This window comes from Lineus longissimus, chromosome 10 (assembly GCF_910592395.1).
Source record: "Lineus longissimus chromosome 10, tnLinLong1.2, whole genome shotgun sequence".
Classification (NCBI taxonomy): domain Eukaryota; kingdom Metazoa; phylum Nemertea; class Pilidiophora; order Heteronemertea; family Lineidae; genus Lineus; species Lineus longissimus.
The window spans coordinates 381648-399788 of NC_088317.1; the positions used below are offsets into that span (position 1 = coordinate 381648).

At 43.3% G+C, this 18141-nt stretch overlaps 3 protein-coding genes across 5 annotated transcripts; 1 reads left to right on the plus strand and 2 right to left on the minus strand.

Moving 5' to 3' along the window:
• Positions 1–526: 526 nt before the first annotated feature.
• On the minus strand, positions 527–2008 carry LOC135494492 (large ribosomal subunit protein eL33-like). Its single transcript, XM_064782526.1, has 4 exons — positions 1973–2008; positions 1166–1377; positions 791–938; positions 527–605 (listed from the first exon to the last, which is right to left on the minus strand). Exons 2-4 carry the CDS (start codon positions 1369–1371, stop codon positions 582–584), a joined length of 378 nt encoding a protein of 125 aa, XP_064638596.1. The 5' UTR covers positions 1372–1377; positions 1973–2008; the 3' UTR covers positions 527–581.
• Positions 2009–2615: 607 nt separating this feature from the next.
• On the plus strand, positions 2616–5524 carry LOC135494483 (dynein regulatory complex protein 9-like). Its single transcript, XM_064782516.1, has 6 exons — positions 2616–2714; positions 2936–3056; positions 3342–3715; positions 3954–4197; positions 4437–4643; positions 4913–5524. Exons 2-6 carry the CDS (start codon positions 2937–2939, stop codon positions 5147–5149), a joined length of 1182 nt encoding a protein of 393 aa, XP_064638586.1. The 5' UTR covers positions 2616–2714; position 2936; the 3' UTR covers positions 5150–5524.
• Positions 5525–6053: 529 nt separating this feature from the next.
• On the minus strand, positions 6054–17047 carry LOC135494473 (cohesin subunit SA-1-like). Of its 3 annotated transcripts, none has more exons than XM_064782495.1 (19): positions 17018–17047; positions 15804–15946; positions 15463–15574; positions 15106–15303; positions 14767–14940; positions 14219–14423; positions 13667–13892; positions 13328–13451; positions 12967–13065; positions 11201–11503; positions 10577–10975; positions 10021–10292; positions 9699–9867; positions 9202–9582; positions 8872–8973; positions 8447–8727; positions 7797–7987; positions 7350–7476; positions 6054–7032 (listed from the first exon to the last, which is right to left on the minus strand). In XM_064782495.1, the coding sequence occupies exons 2-19, from the start codon at positions 15944–15946 to the stop codon at positions 6813–6815; spliced, it is 3726 nt and encodes a 1241-aa protein (XP_064638565.1). In that variant the 5' UTR covers positions 17018–17047; the 3' UTR covers positions 6054–6812. The 3 variants fall into 3 exon arrangements, with proteins under 3 accessions (XP_064638565.1, XP_064638564.1, XP_064638566.1); XM_064782494.1 differs by lacking the exon at positions 17018–17047 and adding an exon at positions 16764–16864; XM_064782496.1 differs by lacking the exon at positions 17018–17047 and adding an exon at positions 16367–16442.
• Between the last annotated feature and the right edge of the window lie 1094 nt (positions 17048–18141).

Sequence of the window (18141 nt, forward strand, 5' to 3'; positions counted from 1 at the left end):
CAAAACACACGGGGAATACATTCTCCTCCACAGCTTATCTTATTCTCCTCCACAGCTTATCTTATTCTCCTCCACAGCTTATCTTGCGGGGAGAAGGAATCTGTCACTCAAGTCCCCAGTATCAAAACCGTAGATGGGTAAAAGTATCTTGTGACAAAGTAGTCAGCAGTTCTACCTGGGACATTGCTACCATCACAGCCAGTTCTGTTGCAATCGAGGTGACAACAGGACGATTTATAGGGAAGACAGGGGACTGATGTCCCCTCTACAGACATCAACACCTGTCACCCCAGCAAAGCCACATCATATACAGTCAGCAAGGACGAAGGCAAGAAAACCCAGGGTCGGGTGAAGCATAGAGGGAAGTTACATACAAAACTTCCTTTGCTTTGTCATGTTTGTGTGCAGGATAACCAGAGAATTCTGAGACATCTTTTGGTCCTCGGTACACCAATGTTTTCCAGCCACACATGAAAGTGAGAAGTGAAAGTTCCAGACAGCAATAACTGAACAACAAACACTGAAATTTTGGTTATCTCATTTTTTTATTATTAATTTACAGTTGATGCTTTTTTTACACTTTAGATTCTTGATGGGTACATCATCTGCAAATAGAAGAAAAAACATTTTGAGACATTTTACAAAATTGTCAATAATCCTGAAACAATAAACAATAAATGGTTATTGAGGATCCTGTGATATGATCTCCTAAATTGGCTGATTCACACGCCACTGCCAGAGGCCGTGACATGTCAGTAGTTACTAAAACATAAACTAGAGCAATACGCACCACTCTGATCCTTCGTCCCATAGCCTTAGCTGGCAAGTTCCTCTTGAACTTGGCACGGACTGAACCACTGTTACCATGTGGTCGGGTCACCTTGCCCCAAATAACTCTGATGTGGCTGGGTTTATCGTGGCCAGGGCAGGCAGTTTTACTGGAAAAGAAATGAAAATAATGAATGGTACTGTTTCATAAGGACCAAACATCAAGGTGTGTGGCAATGCCATGTCCAGTTCCAGAGACATATTGTGCCACTTCTTGGTATCACAAATAGCCTCTTCGGAATTCAGACGAGGTATCTAGCATAGGTAACCAATAACCTAGCGATATTGCACACCTCAGAACATTACTCAAAGTCATTACTCGAGGACCACAACTTACTTCTTAGCTTTGTAAACGTAGCAACATTTTTTTCCAAGGTAAAAACCAGTGTCTTTCTTGGTGAGGACTCCCTCAATCTTCAATAGGGCCGTGTTCTCATGCTGATTCCTGAGACCCCTCTTGTAGCCTGTGAAGACAGCCTTGTTGTAAAGTCGACCTGTTTTTTTAGCCTTGTTAGGCCTGGTTGGTTTATCACCCTCAGCCATTGCTACCTGCAAAGAGAAGTTTGATTATATTGATTCGGAGCAACTGCAGAATACCCAGGACACTCTGTGCTAAATGATAGGAATGTGTACATAATGTACAGAGCAGAGGGACTGAGTGTACATAATGTACAGAGGCTAGCTACTACTCATTCTACTGTCCCGGCTATTCTGCAGTTTGAGTTAGGCCTAGGCCTGATGATTTGGACAGGACACTAACGATTTTGGGAAATTTACTTCGTAATACTGTTTTAGAGCATGAAGTAAATGTTATGCAACACCAATTGAGCCTATCAGTTGATAACGTCATCAACAGCATGAACATGACAACACATGCATGGTGAACAGATGTACCAACCAAGCACAGCAAAATGCACAGGACTACAGTACTGTACAAAATGTACACCAGCAACGCAACATTTCAAGAGCGAACAGATAAATAATCTGTCAAAGATCACGTAATTGAAAGGCCATCCATTGAATATTTTAATTTTCAGACATAGGCCATATATGTATATTTTTCTTTCTGCCTTAAGTTTATTAATATAGTTCTCTCATAGCGAGAAAATCGGTGTTTAATCAAAGAAACTAAAATTCAACACACCAAGTCGGCGATAAAGACGGCGGAAAGGATATTCGGTCGTTTCGCTCCCTGAGTTTTTCGCCCCCAGTCGTTTCGCTCCAAATCAAAGTCGTTTCACTCGAAGATTCAGTTGTCAAATCTACATAATAGGTCATCTGCTGTGTAATCTTTGGCAAGTCACCTGTCTTTCATTCCTTATCATTCGTCGGTCATCAAGAGTTAATGAACTAGACAGTTAGTGACCTGCCCAACATCACAAATTCTTAAAAGCCAATTAGAAATGCGTCTGAGATTGAATGCCACTATTGGCCACAAGATTGCCAAGAGGCTTAACCCCCGGGGCTTTACCCTGATCTCACTCGTGATAATTGCAAGAAAAGACAAGTGACCTGCCGAAGATCACCGATGGCCAAACAATTCCTTCTTTGTAGATTTGACAACCCTGGAAAGCACATCTACTTTGACACTTGTACTTTCCCGCAAGTGCAGTGAATATTATTGTAAATGTGGAGTTTATCTATGAATTTCAACAAATCTTAATTCATTATACTAGGTACTTTCCACTCAATCCCCAAGAAAAAGTCGCAGGGAGCGAAACGACTTCGATTTGGAGCGACACGAGTGGGGGCGAAAAAGTCAGGGAGCGAAACGATCGGAGATCGGCGGGCCAGTTCCGGTTGCGCATGCTCAGAGCCTGGTTACCAGCGTAAACAAATGACTTCCTTCCGTGTTATTTGACGTTATATTTTGCTGAAAAAAGAAGGTAAAGAAACCTTCATAAACACTATAAACACTATCAAATCTTTTCCTTGTAAGACAAAGGATAAAAGCAAGATGATAAGTTTGTTTTTTTGTATACTGTCTGATATCTGGCTTGATTAATGATTGATTTGAACAACAACAACCATGGACGATTTTGACAAAGTCAGAGAACCTACAAAGAGTACAGTAGCCACACCGCTTAAAAATACAATTTCTTTTCAGTATGTTGAAGGGAACAGAAGCCATCTACGTCTCCACAATCCTGGAGGATTGTGTGGATCAACTCAATGTCCTCGGTAACATCATGCCTGTCTCCTACGAGGGAAGACCTGATTCTGACGAGGTGGGCCTCTCATTTTAGCATTGGGTGTCTACTAAATCTTCTGTAGGCCTATCATATAAACTGAGGTTGTCATCTGCCTTTTCCTGTTGGAAGTGTATATTGTTGTTCAATCCTTTTGATGTCATCTAAGTTCCTTGATGAGAAGATGATTTGATGTTTGTAAGGTTTTACCTTGACTGTATATGCTGTGTCTGAGCCCCAACTAAAGTTTGAATTGTGTCCACCTTTAAACCTAACATCTGTGGTCAGCTCTATTTAAGAATCATTTCAATTTTAATTTCCCAGATGGTTACAGATGAAATAAGTCGCCTTGTGGATGGTCAGAAAACCCTCGAAAATAAATATGCCAGCGCTCTCAATCGTAAACATGGTCTGAGGATGAGCAAAGGTCCCATGAAGGACATGCTGGAAGCTGACCGAGGCATTCAGAGTGCTGGATACGCCCTGAAGGCCAGCACAGCTATGTTTGCCCGGGGAATGAAACAGAGTCCTCTAACTGAAGATAATCTCCAGAAGATTCAGAACGATCGAGGATACTTGGAACAAGTTATGAGTAGCACTTTGGCCGAGTTGGACCAGGGCGGCAGTTTTGATTTCCTTCTTCGGGCAGTGAATGCCGAGAAACAAAAGAAGGCACAGTTACAGGACATGATTTTAAAGTAAGGAAATAATGTTAGTTGTTGTTTGCTTGACAGAGAATAGTGTGGGAAGATGAAGCTTCAGTTTCCTTGTTGGCTTGAGTTTGCTTGGTACATGGTGGGAAGGGGTACATGTATGTCAGTAGCCTGGTCTAACCATCAACAATCACAAATCAGCAGGTTTTCCCTGTCTGTTCTATTTTAGATTACCAGTTGATCTTTTGTGAATGAAAGTTGAATACAGTGAAATTACTTTCAGGGAAGAGGAAGGTAGAAAGAGAGTAAAGACGCTCCACCGCCAGCTTCAAGATGTCAAACGTGAAAAAGAGGTGGAGATCCAGAACAGAAATGAGATGATTGCCCATCTAAAAGATCAGCTCCAGGAGATGAAGGCCAAGACGAACATGGAGGGAAAATATATCAAGAAATGTGCCGATGTAGCCGTGGCTCAGACACAGAAACGCTGCTTCATGTCGGAGAAAGACATGAAGGATGAAATTGAGGTGAGCGGTCAAACTGAATCAAAACTAAGTATAGGGTTCTCTTTGCCAGATCTTTGGCAGGATGTGTCCTATTTTCTTATGAACCAAAGGACAGGATTATCGTGCCGACACGACATGTAATTTTCACCTCATATACTTCAGCCATTGGCGTGATTCAAGAAAGACAAACTTAAGTTAGCTGATAGAAGTTGATTTCCTTCACAAAGACATTCTGTCACGAATCTCTCATTCCTTTTCAGTCCCTGAGACTAAAGATTGACGAAGAGACGAGAGTGAATGCAGAGATTGAATCATATCTTCGCACACATCAATCTGATCTTGAATCAAAAGTCGAATACTGGATGGAAAAATATGACAAAGATGTAGAAGCCAAGCAGCATGAGTTAGACGTGCTGAAAGCGTCAAAGGCCAAAGATTTGGAGAGGTTACAAGAACTAACAAAACTTGTAAGTGATTATGATTAGCCTTTGTAAGGGGCAAGTAGCATATGATCACCTGATCAATGTACATGAAAACTCTTTGAACAGATGTAGAGAGTGAGTGGGGGCTGGGATGCACCATTGTCCACAGACCATTGAGCAACAGTGCGAGGAACCTTTGTTAACTGTTGTAAGACATGTTCCTCCTCAGTCAATGTTCATGTCAAACGAGGTTAGACCTGGTCCAATGAGGTGACAGTGAGTACAAGTAATAACACATGATTTCATTCTTCTAGTACCAAGAATACGAACAAGTCGTAGTGGAAGACAGAATAGAGAAGGAGAAGATAAGACGCAAGGCCGAGCAGGAAGCACTCGAGTTGAAATCAACCGTCAAGCTGCAGTCATGGTGGAGAGGGATGCTGGTTAGGAAGGGTCTCGGTCCGCACGGGAAGAAGAAGAAGAAGGGAAAGAAAGGCAAGAAGGGAAAGAAATCTGGAAAGAAGGGCAAAAAGGGGAAGAAGAAGAAGTAAAGGGGATTCAGTTAATATTTTGTTTTCAGGAATTACATGGGAAATAAAATGTGATATTTGTTGAGACTATTTTTAAATGTCATTCTTTGACGACTGCTGGTCAAGAACTGTCCTGTTACATGTACTTTTGAAGTGACAGCTCCGAGTGCCCTTTGTTGATCAGGAGTCAATTTGATAATTTTGTCAAGTTATTGGGGCAGTTTCAGCAACAGAGAAACATGGAAGTAATCCGTCCAGCTTTTATGATGTTTACTGAAAGAATACAGTCAACAAGGACTGTTTCACAAGACTTTTGAAATCAATGTGTACATTATTTATCAATAAAACCTATTCTATGATGATAAATGACTCGATCTCAATCATTCGATTACCTGCTAGCCATCTGAAGCTGGGAATCCGATATCATGATTGGACTGTCGGTTGTCATCTACTTGAATACTTGCCACTCCAACACGAGTCCCTACACCTGCCATGGACAGAAGCTGTTCAATAATGTCCATCAGCTGACAAGCTGAATACCGAGAAGCCCTGCTAGCCACTGCAACTAAACCCTGGTGAAATTTGGAAGTCAATTCAGGTCATCAGACATGAACTTTAGTCACGGCCATATTTCCTGAAGTCACAACCATGAATAGAACCACTTGGAAGACGATCCATCAGAGAACGACAAGTGGGTTGAGTCACATCCACCGAGACCAACATCAGGAACAAGGGACAAGCGAGTTGCTTACTCTGTAGGTAAGGTCTATATCAGTGATTACACAAAACATGAAGACCATAGAGTGATGGGTCATTGTCTGGGAGCTCATATCAGGCCAGTCTTCAGGGCTTCTCTATCGCACCTTCATTTCAATTCAGTGCTTGGGTTCATTCAGCAGAGTTAAAAACAGACAGAACAAGTGGATGAATTTTAAACATTTTAACGAGAAGTCAAAGTAAATTATACATGTAGATGAAGTACTTTCACAAGGATTATTTCTTGATTGAAAATATTATTCCCAAAGTCAAATTATCGAAATTTACTCGGACGCTGTGGAATTGTACTTGTCCCACAAACTCAAAGTGGCCTCAATCTCATTTTATCTCAATTGTGAACAAAAAATTCACAGAAAAATACAGAATGATTAGTTTAAAACGAACATTCATTGCACTTATACTGTACACAATCATAAAAAATACGGACAACAGACACTGCTAACTCATTCAATGACCTTTGAAAACATCCTGCAGGAATAGAACAAAGCAAAACAGAGAAAGTACAAGTATTTCTAACTATATTCCACTGATTCTAAAATAGCCCATCTTCTAAAAAAGTTTTCAATTACTGGTATATGAAGTATATACAATGATGAATGCTTATGATCCGTTACTCCTAGGATGCCCAGGGAAATGTCATAGGATTTATCAAAAATGTTCGCTTGTGGCAGCACAACCTTCCATCACTAGCACAGATGATGACAATTTCAGCGACATGTGCCAACACATGTTGAGAGCTCGTGTTGATAACATCTCAGTCCACCAACGGAAGGGTGGAATCTCACTCGGTTTAGTTCATATGCAGGCCATTCCAACGACTATCAACCATTGATGGTCTGCGGTCAGTATATCATCAGCTGCACTACCCAACGACATGTCCATCACCAGATCCTGGCTGGTCGAATCTCTAATCAGATTCCTCGTTGATATCTAAATTCTCCATCGATGTCACTGACTCAGTAAACATATTCTTTGGCCGCCGAGCTTTCTGCCGTGTTCTTGCCTGCAGGTTTGAATCGTCTCTTCGGCTGTAACTTGGTTCTGCAAGACGCGTGGATTCCATGACTCGTTTCTGGCTGCTTAACCACGATGCTTGGGACATCTGTGACATGGTGAGGGCTACAGATCTAAAACAGGAAAGAATGATAAGAACGATACCAACCAAGAAATCGACAACAACAGACTCAAATTCCTTATGAAGAGGACAGGTGTTGGGTAGAGAGTCCAATCTACTGTTACACCAGTGCACCTCAACAACCTTGACCTCTATCAGGGCTCTCAATCACATCAAATACACGCCACTTAACTGTCAGTGTGTATCCCCCTGGGGGTCAAAACTGGTTGAGAGCTTTCCAAAAACTGGTCATGACATTACATAGAGGTTCTTGGCTTACGTCCACATTTCGCCAGCATTGCCATCAGTCAGGAATGAAACACCACTCACGTTTCATCAAAATCTCTTTCGGAGCCATGTGTGGAGGAATGGTCATCGATTTCTGGATCGAGTCTGGCCCTTTTCATCATTGTTGACTGCAGCTGAGGAGGGGGGAGGTGAGGGGTCACACCCATATCTAAAAGTGAAACAAGCAGAGCTTAGATTCAATAACCTCACACTCACTGATTGAAATCTCTCATCATTATTACAGCTTCATATCGTTATGTTATCTAAGTGGGATCTTTCACTAGCCCTGGCATTGACACTAAGGGACAAGGGACCACAGCCTGTAGTCTAATCCGACAGACTCGCATCACTTTCATCCATAATTTGGCAGTGACGAGTTGGAGATGTTTAGTTTCTAGAATCCTTGCCTAGCTTGCACAGACTGCCATCTCAACCAAGATCGAACTCAGGGCAATGATAGTGCTGCCACCCATGAAGGAATGTTCCTACCTTCCTGCTGATACCTCCTTCCTCTATTTGATTTGCTCTTGGGCCGTCCAGGGGGATTCTTCATGAGGGGATTGTTGAGAAGGTCTGACTCTCCTTGAACCAAACTGTTCCTATAGGTGAGCAGAGGGGCCCAGTCCTCACTCCGGTTTGAAGGCATGCCACCAGCAAGATGACGATCCAAATAGTTCACCCTGAAAAGAGTAGTTGAATATCTTTCATCGTTGTTCAAGAGGCCGCCTGCTATCACAGAATGCATTCTCATTCATCCAAGTCGTAAGTGCCCCGACATGAATAATGACTTTTACCTTAATGACAAACAAAAGCAGGAACGATAACTAGAACGTCAACAGTAAACTGTAACAAATGCAACAACTGTGTACCCTTTAGAAGACTTGATGGTTCTATTGAAGAAGCTCAGCCTGAAACATCAAATCAAAGTTTAACTGGTGATCTTCACGACATAAATGGCTGAAACATGATATCATTAGAGCTTTAGCCACATGAGAGTGAAGGGAATAGGGGCAGGCAGAGTAGGTCGCTCACTATTTCCACCACTACGTACGTGGAGACAATCAGCCAGCCACATTGCAGCACTGGCAAAGAAGAGGAAGTGATGCCAATAAACAGCTAGATATTCACAGTCAACTTACACAGTCTTCTTATCCTGTTTCATAAGTTTGCTTGTGAATTCACACAAGATCTCCAAGAATGCCAGGTTTGGTGGCGGGCCATTGGGATCATCGGCACTCTCCATATTGGCCAGACCGAATATGATTCCCTCCTTGTGCATGGCAGCGACTGCCTCCCGGTTCTTGATCTGATCCAAGCCGAATGATAACGAGAATCTCCGAGCGAGTTCCTTGATTTGCTGGTATCCCTCAGATGATCGGTCGATCATGATACCTTGCTCCTCCTGCACGTCCTTGAAGAGCTGAATAAGACAATAATGAGTTGAGAGATGACGTCATTTGGAACCCAAATCCAAATCCAACATAGGAATCAACTGTAGATTGTTCTGTAAGAGAGAGTCCACTTACTCCTAAACATCTCTGGCAGCAAAGATGCCAGTTCTTACCTTGATGAGGCTGAGAGCCAGTGTCTTGGCTGTGCTGACTTTGTTGATCTCTCTCGCTTTGCTCAGAGTGGCTTTGATGATGTCTCCGTAATCATTGTAGAACTGCAAAAGAAATCCCAGTGTTAAATGAGTTTTATAGAATAATAGTTTGATCCTATTGGACAATGAAGGAGACAACTGAATACAGCACATGATCTACTCCATGTATTTCTTACAGCTTTTAAGCTGAAGAGGAAGAAGAAATGAAGACAATGAGACAGGGTGAAAGTGATGACTGTTAGGGCCGCAGAGGAACAAGGACAAAACAAACTTAATCAGTTGATCTCTTACCTTCATGTAGTATTTGAACATATCGGCGGCCGTCCTGATGTGAACAACATTATAGACGACAAGCTTACAGAACGATGCCAGGAAGTTACGGCGATTATGCAATTCCTCAATCTTGACGTTTTCGTCAACATCCTCATCCTCATCGTCGACGAACACTTTCTCTGTGAGGAAACCACTAAGCTGGGCTTGCAGATTTTTATCAGGTTCGTAGATGAGTGGGGCAAGGTTGGCGTTATTGCCCATGTGCTTGCTGAAGACAATAAGGAGGTCACCGATTGTGACGAAGGCTTCCTCGTTCACTTTATCTTGTTGATGGTAGAGAAGGTCGGTACACAAACCCATCAGCTCGCTCAGTAACTTACGAATCATCTTCATGGCATTCTGCAAGTGGAAACGGAAAAACATAAACCATATCTTACCTAGTGGTCAAACTCCTTGGTTCTAGTGAACTGACAACTTTCTTGTACTAGATTGAGCATAACTAATTTGATTCCTACCTTATCAGGGTTGTTATTATCAAGAGCATAGAGCTTCCACATGATGGTGAGAGAGCAGCAACCGATCGCTTTACACACCACCTCTTCTGGGATGGATGCATTCTCGTTGGCTTTCTTGACGATGTAATGGAGATTATCCCACAAGTCTCTGCTCGTCAGATCATGACACCTGAAAACAATTTTATACGATGAACTTCGAACAAGACATCATTTGACAAATATCAATAATGTTGGCCGTGGAAGGAACCAACAGTGTAGGCCTCATCATCACTTCTAAAAGCCAGGCCTATGCCTTTCAGTTCTACCAAGGCATGTAACTCACCCAAAGAAAGCGTAGATCTTCTTGGAGGCAATCTCCATGGCATAGGCCTCATCATCATCAGCCTCTTCCTCATGGAAGAGATCCTGAAACGCCTCCTTGTAGCGCTCCACCAGGGTATCGAGGAGCGTATTGCACGCCAGGTGGCACTTCCTAGCGATAGCGTAGTCATCATTGCAGAAAGTCTCGAAGCACTTGGCACAGACTTCGAGCACCTCTTGGTTGGTGTGCTTGTCGACGATCTCAGAGATGTGGCGCAGGAGAGTATCAAGATGCTGCAACGAGGAAACTAGGTTGGTACTTGGTACGGTGAGGCAAGATGGGAAAGGTTGTCCCTAAATGGACAGCACACATGTTTCTTCAGCTGACCAACATGTTTTGTTCGCAAGAGAGATGACCTGGATGGCATATTTCTCTACTGCTGGACATGATGGAATTGACCTTGCCTGCAACCTCTGTTCTTGACACATATCCTTGCAAACATGGGTTGTCTTGAGATCATATTTTCAGCAACTCACACACATGTCGGATTCCTTCCAACAGATCTGATCCAACTCACCTTTTCCAACCTGCTTGTGGTGAAGATCTCCAGATCAAAATGCTGCGGAATCTGTAGAAGGTTGGCTATCTTCTCATCATCGGCAATATACTTGACAACCAGCTGTGGCAATGCAACAATGAAATGCTCCGTCAGCCTCTGTTTATCTTCACCGATCTGTTTATTCTCTCTGGCTGTCAGCTTCTTGTTCGGTCCCCTTCCCACGGGCGATTCACCAGTAGCAGCTTGCTTTACACAGCACACCATGATCTCGATGAGACTGGTCTCCTGGCGGTCATCTAACGGTTCCTCACCTCGCCCTGGTTCCTCCAGTAGCAGATCGGTCATACACTCCCAGTCTTTCATCATGTCGTTGATCTCCCAGAGGCTGTCCACGAGGTACGCACCGTGTTCATGTAACTGAAACCAAACGCAAGATATCATTCAAATACCAGCACTGAGGTGGGTATAAACAGATCCCATTGATCTAGGCCACGATGTCACACATACACAGACAGGTGTTCTCTCTGTCCCCTGGCAAAATCGGGTCAAGTAATGTCACACAAGGCACAGAAGCTTGTATGACTGGAATGTCAGATAACTGAACGAACCAACGTTCCATCTCTAAATCTCATTAAGACTCACCTCACTCTCGATGAAGAACTGAACGAGATCACGAATCAATGGTGTATTCTCACTCCTCTTCTTGCCCTTCTTTGTCCTCAGATTCCTCACCGCATCCTCATCTTTCTGGAACAGCTTGGCATTTAAGAATTCTCCCGCTGCCTGCGCCACCAAGCGATGAGAGGAGTAAACTAACTCATAGACGTTCTCACAGTCCTTGTCGGATAAGACTTGTTCGTTGAATTTCAAGATGCTGATGACGAGTTTGACTGCAGCAACCGCTACGTCATATTCCTTGTCCAGGGTCATCTCCACAATACGATCCTGAAATGAGTCAACAGGTCATGCTAGGTTGACCTAAACGACCTACATGAACCAACAGGGTCTTACTTACAGCATCTAATGGAAGAGAACCAACAGGGTCTTACCTACAGTATCTAATGGAAGAGAACCAACAGGGTCTTACCTACAGCATCTAATGGAAGAGAACCAACAGGGTCTTACCTACAGTATCTAATGGAAGAGAACCAACAGGGTCTTACCTACAGCATCTAATGGAAGAGAACCAACAGGGTCTTACCTACAGTATCTAATGGAAGAGAACCAACAGGGTCTCACTTACAGCATCTAATGGAAGAGAACCAACAGGGTCTTACTTACAGCATCTAATGGAAGAGAACCAACAGGGTCTTACCTACAGTATCTAATGGAAGAGAACCAACAGGGTCTTACCTACAGTATCTAATGGAAGAGAACCAACAGGGTCTTACCTACAGTATCTAATGGAAGAGAACCAACAGGGTCTTACCTACAGTATCTAATGGAAGAGAACCAACAGGGTCTTACCTACAGCATCTAATGGAAGAGAACCAACAGGGTCTTACCTACAGTATCTAATGGAAGAGAACCAACAGGGTCTTACCTACAGTATCTAATGGAAGAGAACCAACAGGGTCTTACCTACAGTATCTAATGGAAGAGAACCAACAGGGTCTTACTTACAGTATCTAATGGAAGAGAACCAACAGGGTCTTACCTACAGTATCTAATGGAAGAGAACCAACAGGGTCTTACCTACAGTATCTAATGGAAGAGAACCAACAGGGTCTTACTTACAGTATCTAATGGAAGAGAACCAACAGGGTCTTACTTACAGTATCTAATGGAAGAGAACCAACAGGGTCTTACCTACAGTATCTAATGGAAGAGAACCAACAGGGTCTTACCTACAGTATCTAATGGAAGAGAACCAACAGGGTCTCACTTACAGCATCTAATGGAAGAGAACCAACAGGGTCTTACTTACAGCATCTAATGGAAGAGAACCAACAGGGTCTTACCTACAGTATCTAATGGAAGAGAACCAACAGGGTCTTACCTACAGTATCTAATGGAAGAGAACCAACAGGGTCTTACCTACAGCATCTAATGGAAGAGAACCAACAGGGTCTTACCTACAGTATCTAATGGAAGAGAACCAACAGGGTCTCACTTACAGCATCTAATGGAAGAGAACCAACAGGGTCTTACTTACAGCATCTAATGGAAGAGAACCAACAGGGTCTTACCTACAGTATCTAATGGAAGAGAACCAACAGGGTCTTACCTACAGTATCTAATGGAAGAGAACCAACAGGGTCTTACCTACAGTATCTAATGGAAGAGAACCAACAGGGTCTTACCTACAGTATCTAATGGAAGAGAACCAACAGGGTCTTACCTACAGTATCTAATGGAAGAGAACCAACAGGGTCTTACCTACAGTATCTAATGGAAGAGAAACATACCTTAAACCTATTGGTGAACAGTTCCAGTTTGGGTGCCAGCTCCTCAGATTCGTACAACGCATGAAGACATTTCAGACATCCATGGCGGACTTCCCCGCTCTGAAACAAATTGAGAGGACATTTCAATCAGCTTGCTTACACAGCCTCATCAGCTCTTCACCATAGGGTAACAAGGACCACTACAAGGTCAACACTAGTACTGTCAACCAACAACAACAAGCTGTACGCAGTTCAAACTTCTATTTCAAACTTAGCCTAAACATGCCGTAGTGACCAATAAAGCTATGCTAACTAAATTCAGTTCTGCAATAAACATACTTCCTTTAGTGGGGGATAAGTGTAAGAATGCCAGCGTGCTTACCCGATCATAAAGTGTCCAGCCGACATACTTGAGGTAGCTGTCGTCTAAGAACATATTCGGATACTTGCGCATCCAGACTCCAATCTCCGACAAACAGATGTTACGGATTTCACCCTGGGTGTCCCTGAAATTGGATGAAATGGGCATTACATTTTGATTGTTTTCTTCTTCCTTTTCTTCTTGAGATTTTTGAGATGCACACGAGACAGTCAGTCTGTCTTCAGCAACAAAGACGTCTATAGCAGGTCATAGTCTTCTGAAATACGGTTCTACATAGACATGATGTAAGATGTTGGGAGGTGTCAAGAAGCTGTATTCACATGGTCATAATGGCCATACCTATATCTGTGAACAAAGACTCCCTTGAAGATGTATGTCAGCATGTTCCTAATCTCTTCCTGGTTGTCCTCCAGCTCCTGTCTCTTCGCCATCAACATCTCAAGACGCTCAGATGCCCGTTTGTTTTGGTTCTTCTGCCGCTCCGCATCATATTGTCTCTGGGTGTTGTCGAGGTTGATACTGAGGTTGAGAGCTACGTCTACGAGGGCGGACATCAACTTCATCGCTGGAAATATTAACGACCATGAGAAATGATACGAGGAGAATCCAGTGCAACATCCCCTCGGCTGTGGCATCCTCCACCAAGTGTCGTTATTGTATTCATACAACCGTATGGTCACTGGCATTGCACAAATCAACACTCTTCATTTCAGACCAGTTGTCACTTCCAATAGCCTTGCAACCCAAAGATGGTGGTGCCATCCAACAGAAATAGAATACATGTTTGGTAGGCTTGGAGAATGATGCACAATGTACCACCATGCAGACTCTCAGCTTGGAAAGCGATGCATGATATCTGTAGGGGAGAGGAAGAAACAAACACCTGCTTACCTGCCAAGGTGCTTGTGTGCCGGAAAGCTCGCACCTGAGAATCGGTCAGCCCGGTTAGCAGGGAGATGATGTTATCCATCATATACTGGTCATAAATGATGCTGTACTGACACTGCCGCACCAGGGTTGTCACAAACTCACAGAAGTTAGTTTTGAATTTCTTCCAGACCGGTCCTGACATGATCAATGGGTAGTCACCACTTTCCTGAAGGAAAGAGGAGTATAAAAATTCATTCATTTGAGAGATATGAGGAACTACTTACAATGAGAGATATGAGGAACTACTTACAATGAGAGATATGAGGAACTACTTACAATGAGAGATATGAGGAACTACTTACAATGAGAGATATGAGGAACTACTAACAATGCAGTATCAACAGGCTGCTCTCACCTCATACAATCAATCAGGTCTGAATAGGTTACGACCAGGCTTAGCAAAGGCTCATTTATCAATTGAAACTTTGATCTTAACAATTGACTTTAACTCCTTCACTGCTGCGTAGTGAACTGTTACTTCAGCATACAATACAAATACAAATTCCTACCTCATCAAACTCCTCGGTCATCTTTCTGATCAGCTCAGCATGTTGTAACTCGGCGTACATATGTGGCGTGATCTTACCACGGCATCCAGAGCACTGGATGAAGAACTGGATCAACTCGAGCAGGGCAGCGTCTCGGTCAGCTTTGTAGGACTCGATCCAATCATCAACCACACTCTGCAAAATATCACAGTATGGCAGCATGAACCAGGTTTAGGGGGATGAGACCAGACTCAGAAAGGATTTAAGACAGCTTATGCGGGTCGAAAATGTGTCCGGAAACTGTTCTCTGGTGCTTCGAATGAGAAATTAAGAAACCAAAATCAGGTCTCCAATTCTTACCTGGAGTGCAGTTTTCCCAAGTTTGACAATTTCAAATAGTGAGCCTTCTTCATTGCCATTGTCTTTCTTTCGCTTGATGATCACCTTCGGAACAGGTTCCTGTTGTTGATCAGGTACCTGAGCCCAGAGCTCTACACCTTCACCCGTCTGCTCCAATTCTCCCTTTTTCTTACCCTTTTTCGACCGCTTCTGTCCATGCTGAAAAATATTTTGTGTATCTTTTATTGTTAGTCTTACGGCTTTCACTCAACATATTGGCAATGGATCCAAAAGTCAAAAAAAGATTGAGCTGGTCACTCTTTTTTACCAACAATAAAAAAACTTTTTTCTCACATTTTAATCAAAAGCTGCGCATACCTCAGGGTCATCTTTCTTTCGTTTTCTTGACTTTCTTTTAAACGGTTGAATTGGCAATGTTTCTGCTTCAAAATCAGCATCACTGTCTCCTGCTGCTACATGTACACTGGGGCTGAAATGTTTTTAAAAACATGAATTCATCAATCATCTCCAAATACTTGTTTTTGGCAATTTTATTGCAAATATCTATCACACTTGTCTTTGCATTTGAACTGATGAGTTTCAGAACTCACTGACGGCTGTCTTACACAGGAGGACCCACCGTTACGACAGCAAATTTTCAAGAAGGTTTTTAGGTGATTTTCGTTCGTCTTGACATGAAAACAATTAGATATACTCACATAGCAGAGAGCTCGGCAGCTGCAGCCTGATCAATCGTCATTGTTTCCTCCATGCTTGAATCAAACCGACTCTGATTTATCTTGGACAAATTTTCTGCCGCGACAAGTTTTGATTTACGCTGGGTTCTTGTAATACCTGGCATCTAAAAGCAAAAGGAATTCAAGCACGCATGATTAAACAATGGGTGATATGAATAAAGACTAGCAAATGCTTTTACTCCGGTTTTGTACAGGAAGGCCTAGTGTAAATGTACATGGAGATTTAGATAAAAGCATTTGCTAGTCTTTATTCATATCACCCAATGTCAATAATAAGTACCAGTCAAAACTTGTACATACAAATCTCTTTGATTGACTTTGCTGTTGCGCCCACTTGAAGGCACTTGGCACTGGCAGTGGCCCTGCATCACTTGGCAAGGGATGCAATGCAAGGGCCTTGCCTTGTGTGCCAATGCCATGAGCCATTGTGACACTTGTCTGCATGAAACTTCCTTGAAATCGTCCATTGTTATGGTTACAACTCACATCCAATAAGTAGGCCCTACATTATACATAGTACATACATGTATTTCCTACAGCATCGGGATCACAAAGTTGATATAAAAAATTGCAACTGGTCGCCGTCCATGTCCCAAATCAGGTGTCATCCTTAAATCCCTAGGCTGAAATGTGATTCCACACCACAGGCTGGCGGGCACAGCAAATGTAAAGGTGTATTCCCAGCAGCAGCAGGACCTTAACAAGTTTGCAAGCTCAAAACCTAGCATGCAAGGTCTCCCTACAACTTAGTGCAAATCGGTGCCCATCAATGATCATGTTCATTTTGTACAGTGAATGTACACAGACTATAGCCTATATCACATTGTTCGATTTTGAGCGTTCAAAACGGCCAATCCATAGATGCAATCGACTTGAAACTTTGCAGAAAGTACGCACTAGCAACAAAGAATATGAACTTACACACAGAAGACAAGGAAATGAAACGAAGCGCTTCTATTTCGCGGTTTGAAAGGGGGTACTAACAAAGCGACCGCAAATTAGCCATTTATGGAAGCCGCCATTTTGAATGATAATGAAGTGCCAGGTCGAGCAGACAATCGAAGTTAAAGCACCTGTTGCAGTGCAAAGTTTGAGATATTTAGACAGATAAAGAACATCCTGGTGATGGAGTGTACTTTGAAGATACTGAAATCAGTTATTTTGGTGATCGTTACCTTGTCAACGTCGTGTTTACTACCTGTCAGTTGAAAAAATGTGCAGAAAATCCAGAAATTGGACAATTTTAATTTGGCGCGAATTCTGACGGAAACACCCGAAGAAATCCGAAAGTGACGTCAACCTGCCCAGAGGGCCTCCCGATGCACTGGCTAAAACATGTCAATGAGAAGGACGGGGGTTTGGACTCCCCCCATGTCTGACAGTTGTGTGAGTTGACTGGAGCTTACACTTTACATATAAAACTAATATAGGCCTATGCATTTATGTGTGTATAATACCGCCATCGGATGCGCATCCGATATACATACAGTAATTCCCTTGGCCTTACCGTCAACATCGCCGGAGACGGGTGCCAGGAGTTTTACCGTCATCGGATACACATCCGATATGCCACTAGATTTACAGTTCCCTTACCGTCAACGTCGCCGGAGACGGGTGCCAGGAGTTTTACCGTCATCGGATACACATCCGATATGCCACTAGATTTACAGTTCCCTTACCGTCAACGTCGCCGGAGACGGGTGCCAGGAGTTTTACCGTCATCGGATACACATCCGATATGCCACTAGATTTACAGTTCCCTTACCGTCAACGTCGCCGGAGACGGGTGCCAGGAGTTTTACCGTCATCGGATACACATCCGATATGCCACTAGATTTACAGTTCCCTTACCGTCAACGTCGCCGGAGACGGGTGCTGATTCGGCCTGGCTGTGACTGTCTCATCACTCTCATCATGTTGTCAGCACGGTTGAGCAGCCAGGACTAATTCGGCCTGGCTATGACCGTTTCATCTCTCTCACCATAATTATTTTGAACACGGTGGATCAGCCTGGACTGATTCGGCCTGGCTGAGACTTCCTCACCTCTCTCACCATGCAGACAACTTGGCAGAGCAGCAAAGACTGCCAAGACTGATTTGGCTTGGCTGTGACTGTCTCATCTCTCTCACCATACTAACAACTAGACAGTGCGGCGAAGACTGATGCGGCCTGGCTGTGACTGCCTCATCTCTCTCGCCATGTTGACAACTTGGCAGAGCAGCCAGGACTGGTTCGCCTGGCTGTGACTGTCTCATCTCTCTCACCATCATGTTGTCTCATCATGTTGTCAGCACGATG

Coding starts and splice junctions, on each gene's coding strand:
- LOC135494492 (XM_064782526.1), bottom strand. CDS start 1,371: ATGGCTGAGGGTGATAAACCAACCAGGCCTAACAAGGCTAAAAAAACA. Junction 939..1,165: donor TACGTTTACAAAGCTAAGAA/GTAAGTTGTGGT, acceptor TTTCTTTTCCAG/TAAAACTGCCTGCCCTGGCC. Junction 606..790: donor TGGGACGAAGGATCAGAGTG/GTGCGTATTGCT, acceptor TTCTATTTGCAG/ATGATGTACCCATCAAGAAT.
- LOC135494483 (XM_064782516.1), top strand. CDS start 2,937: ATGTTGAAGGGAACAGAAGCCATCTACGTCTCCACAATCCTGGAGGAT. Junction 3,716..3,953: donor TTACAGGACATGATTTTAAA/GTAAGGAAATAA, acceptor AATTACTTTCAG/GGAAGAGGAAGGTAGAAAGA. Junction 4,644..4,912: donor TACAAGAACTAACAAAACTT/GTAAGTGATTAT, acceptor TCATTCTTCTAG/TACCAAGAATACGAACAAGT.
- LOC135494473 (XM_064782495.1), bottom strand. CDS start 15,946: ATGCCAGGTATTACAAGAACCCAGCGTAAATCAAAACTTGTCGCGGCA. Junction 14,941..15,105: donor TTGGGAAAACTGCACTCCAG/GTAAGAATTGGA, acceptor GATATTTTGCAG/AGTGTGGTTGATGATTGGAT. Junction 11,504..12,966: donor TGTTCACCAATAGGTTTAAG/GTATGTTTCTCT, acceptor GACTCATTTCAG/GATCGTATTGTGGAGATGAC.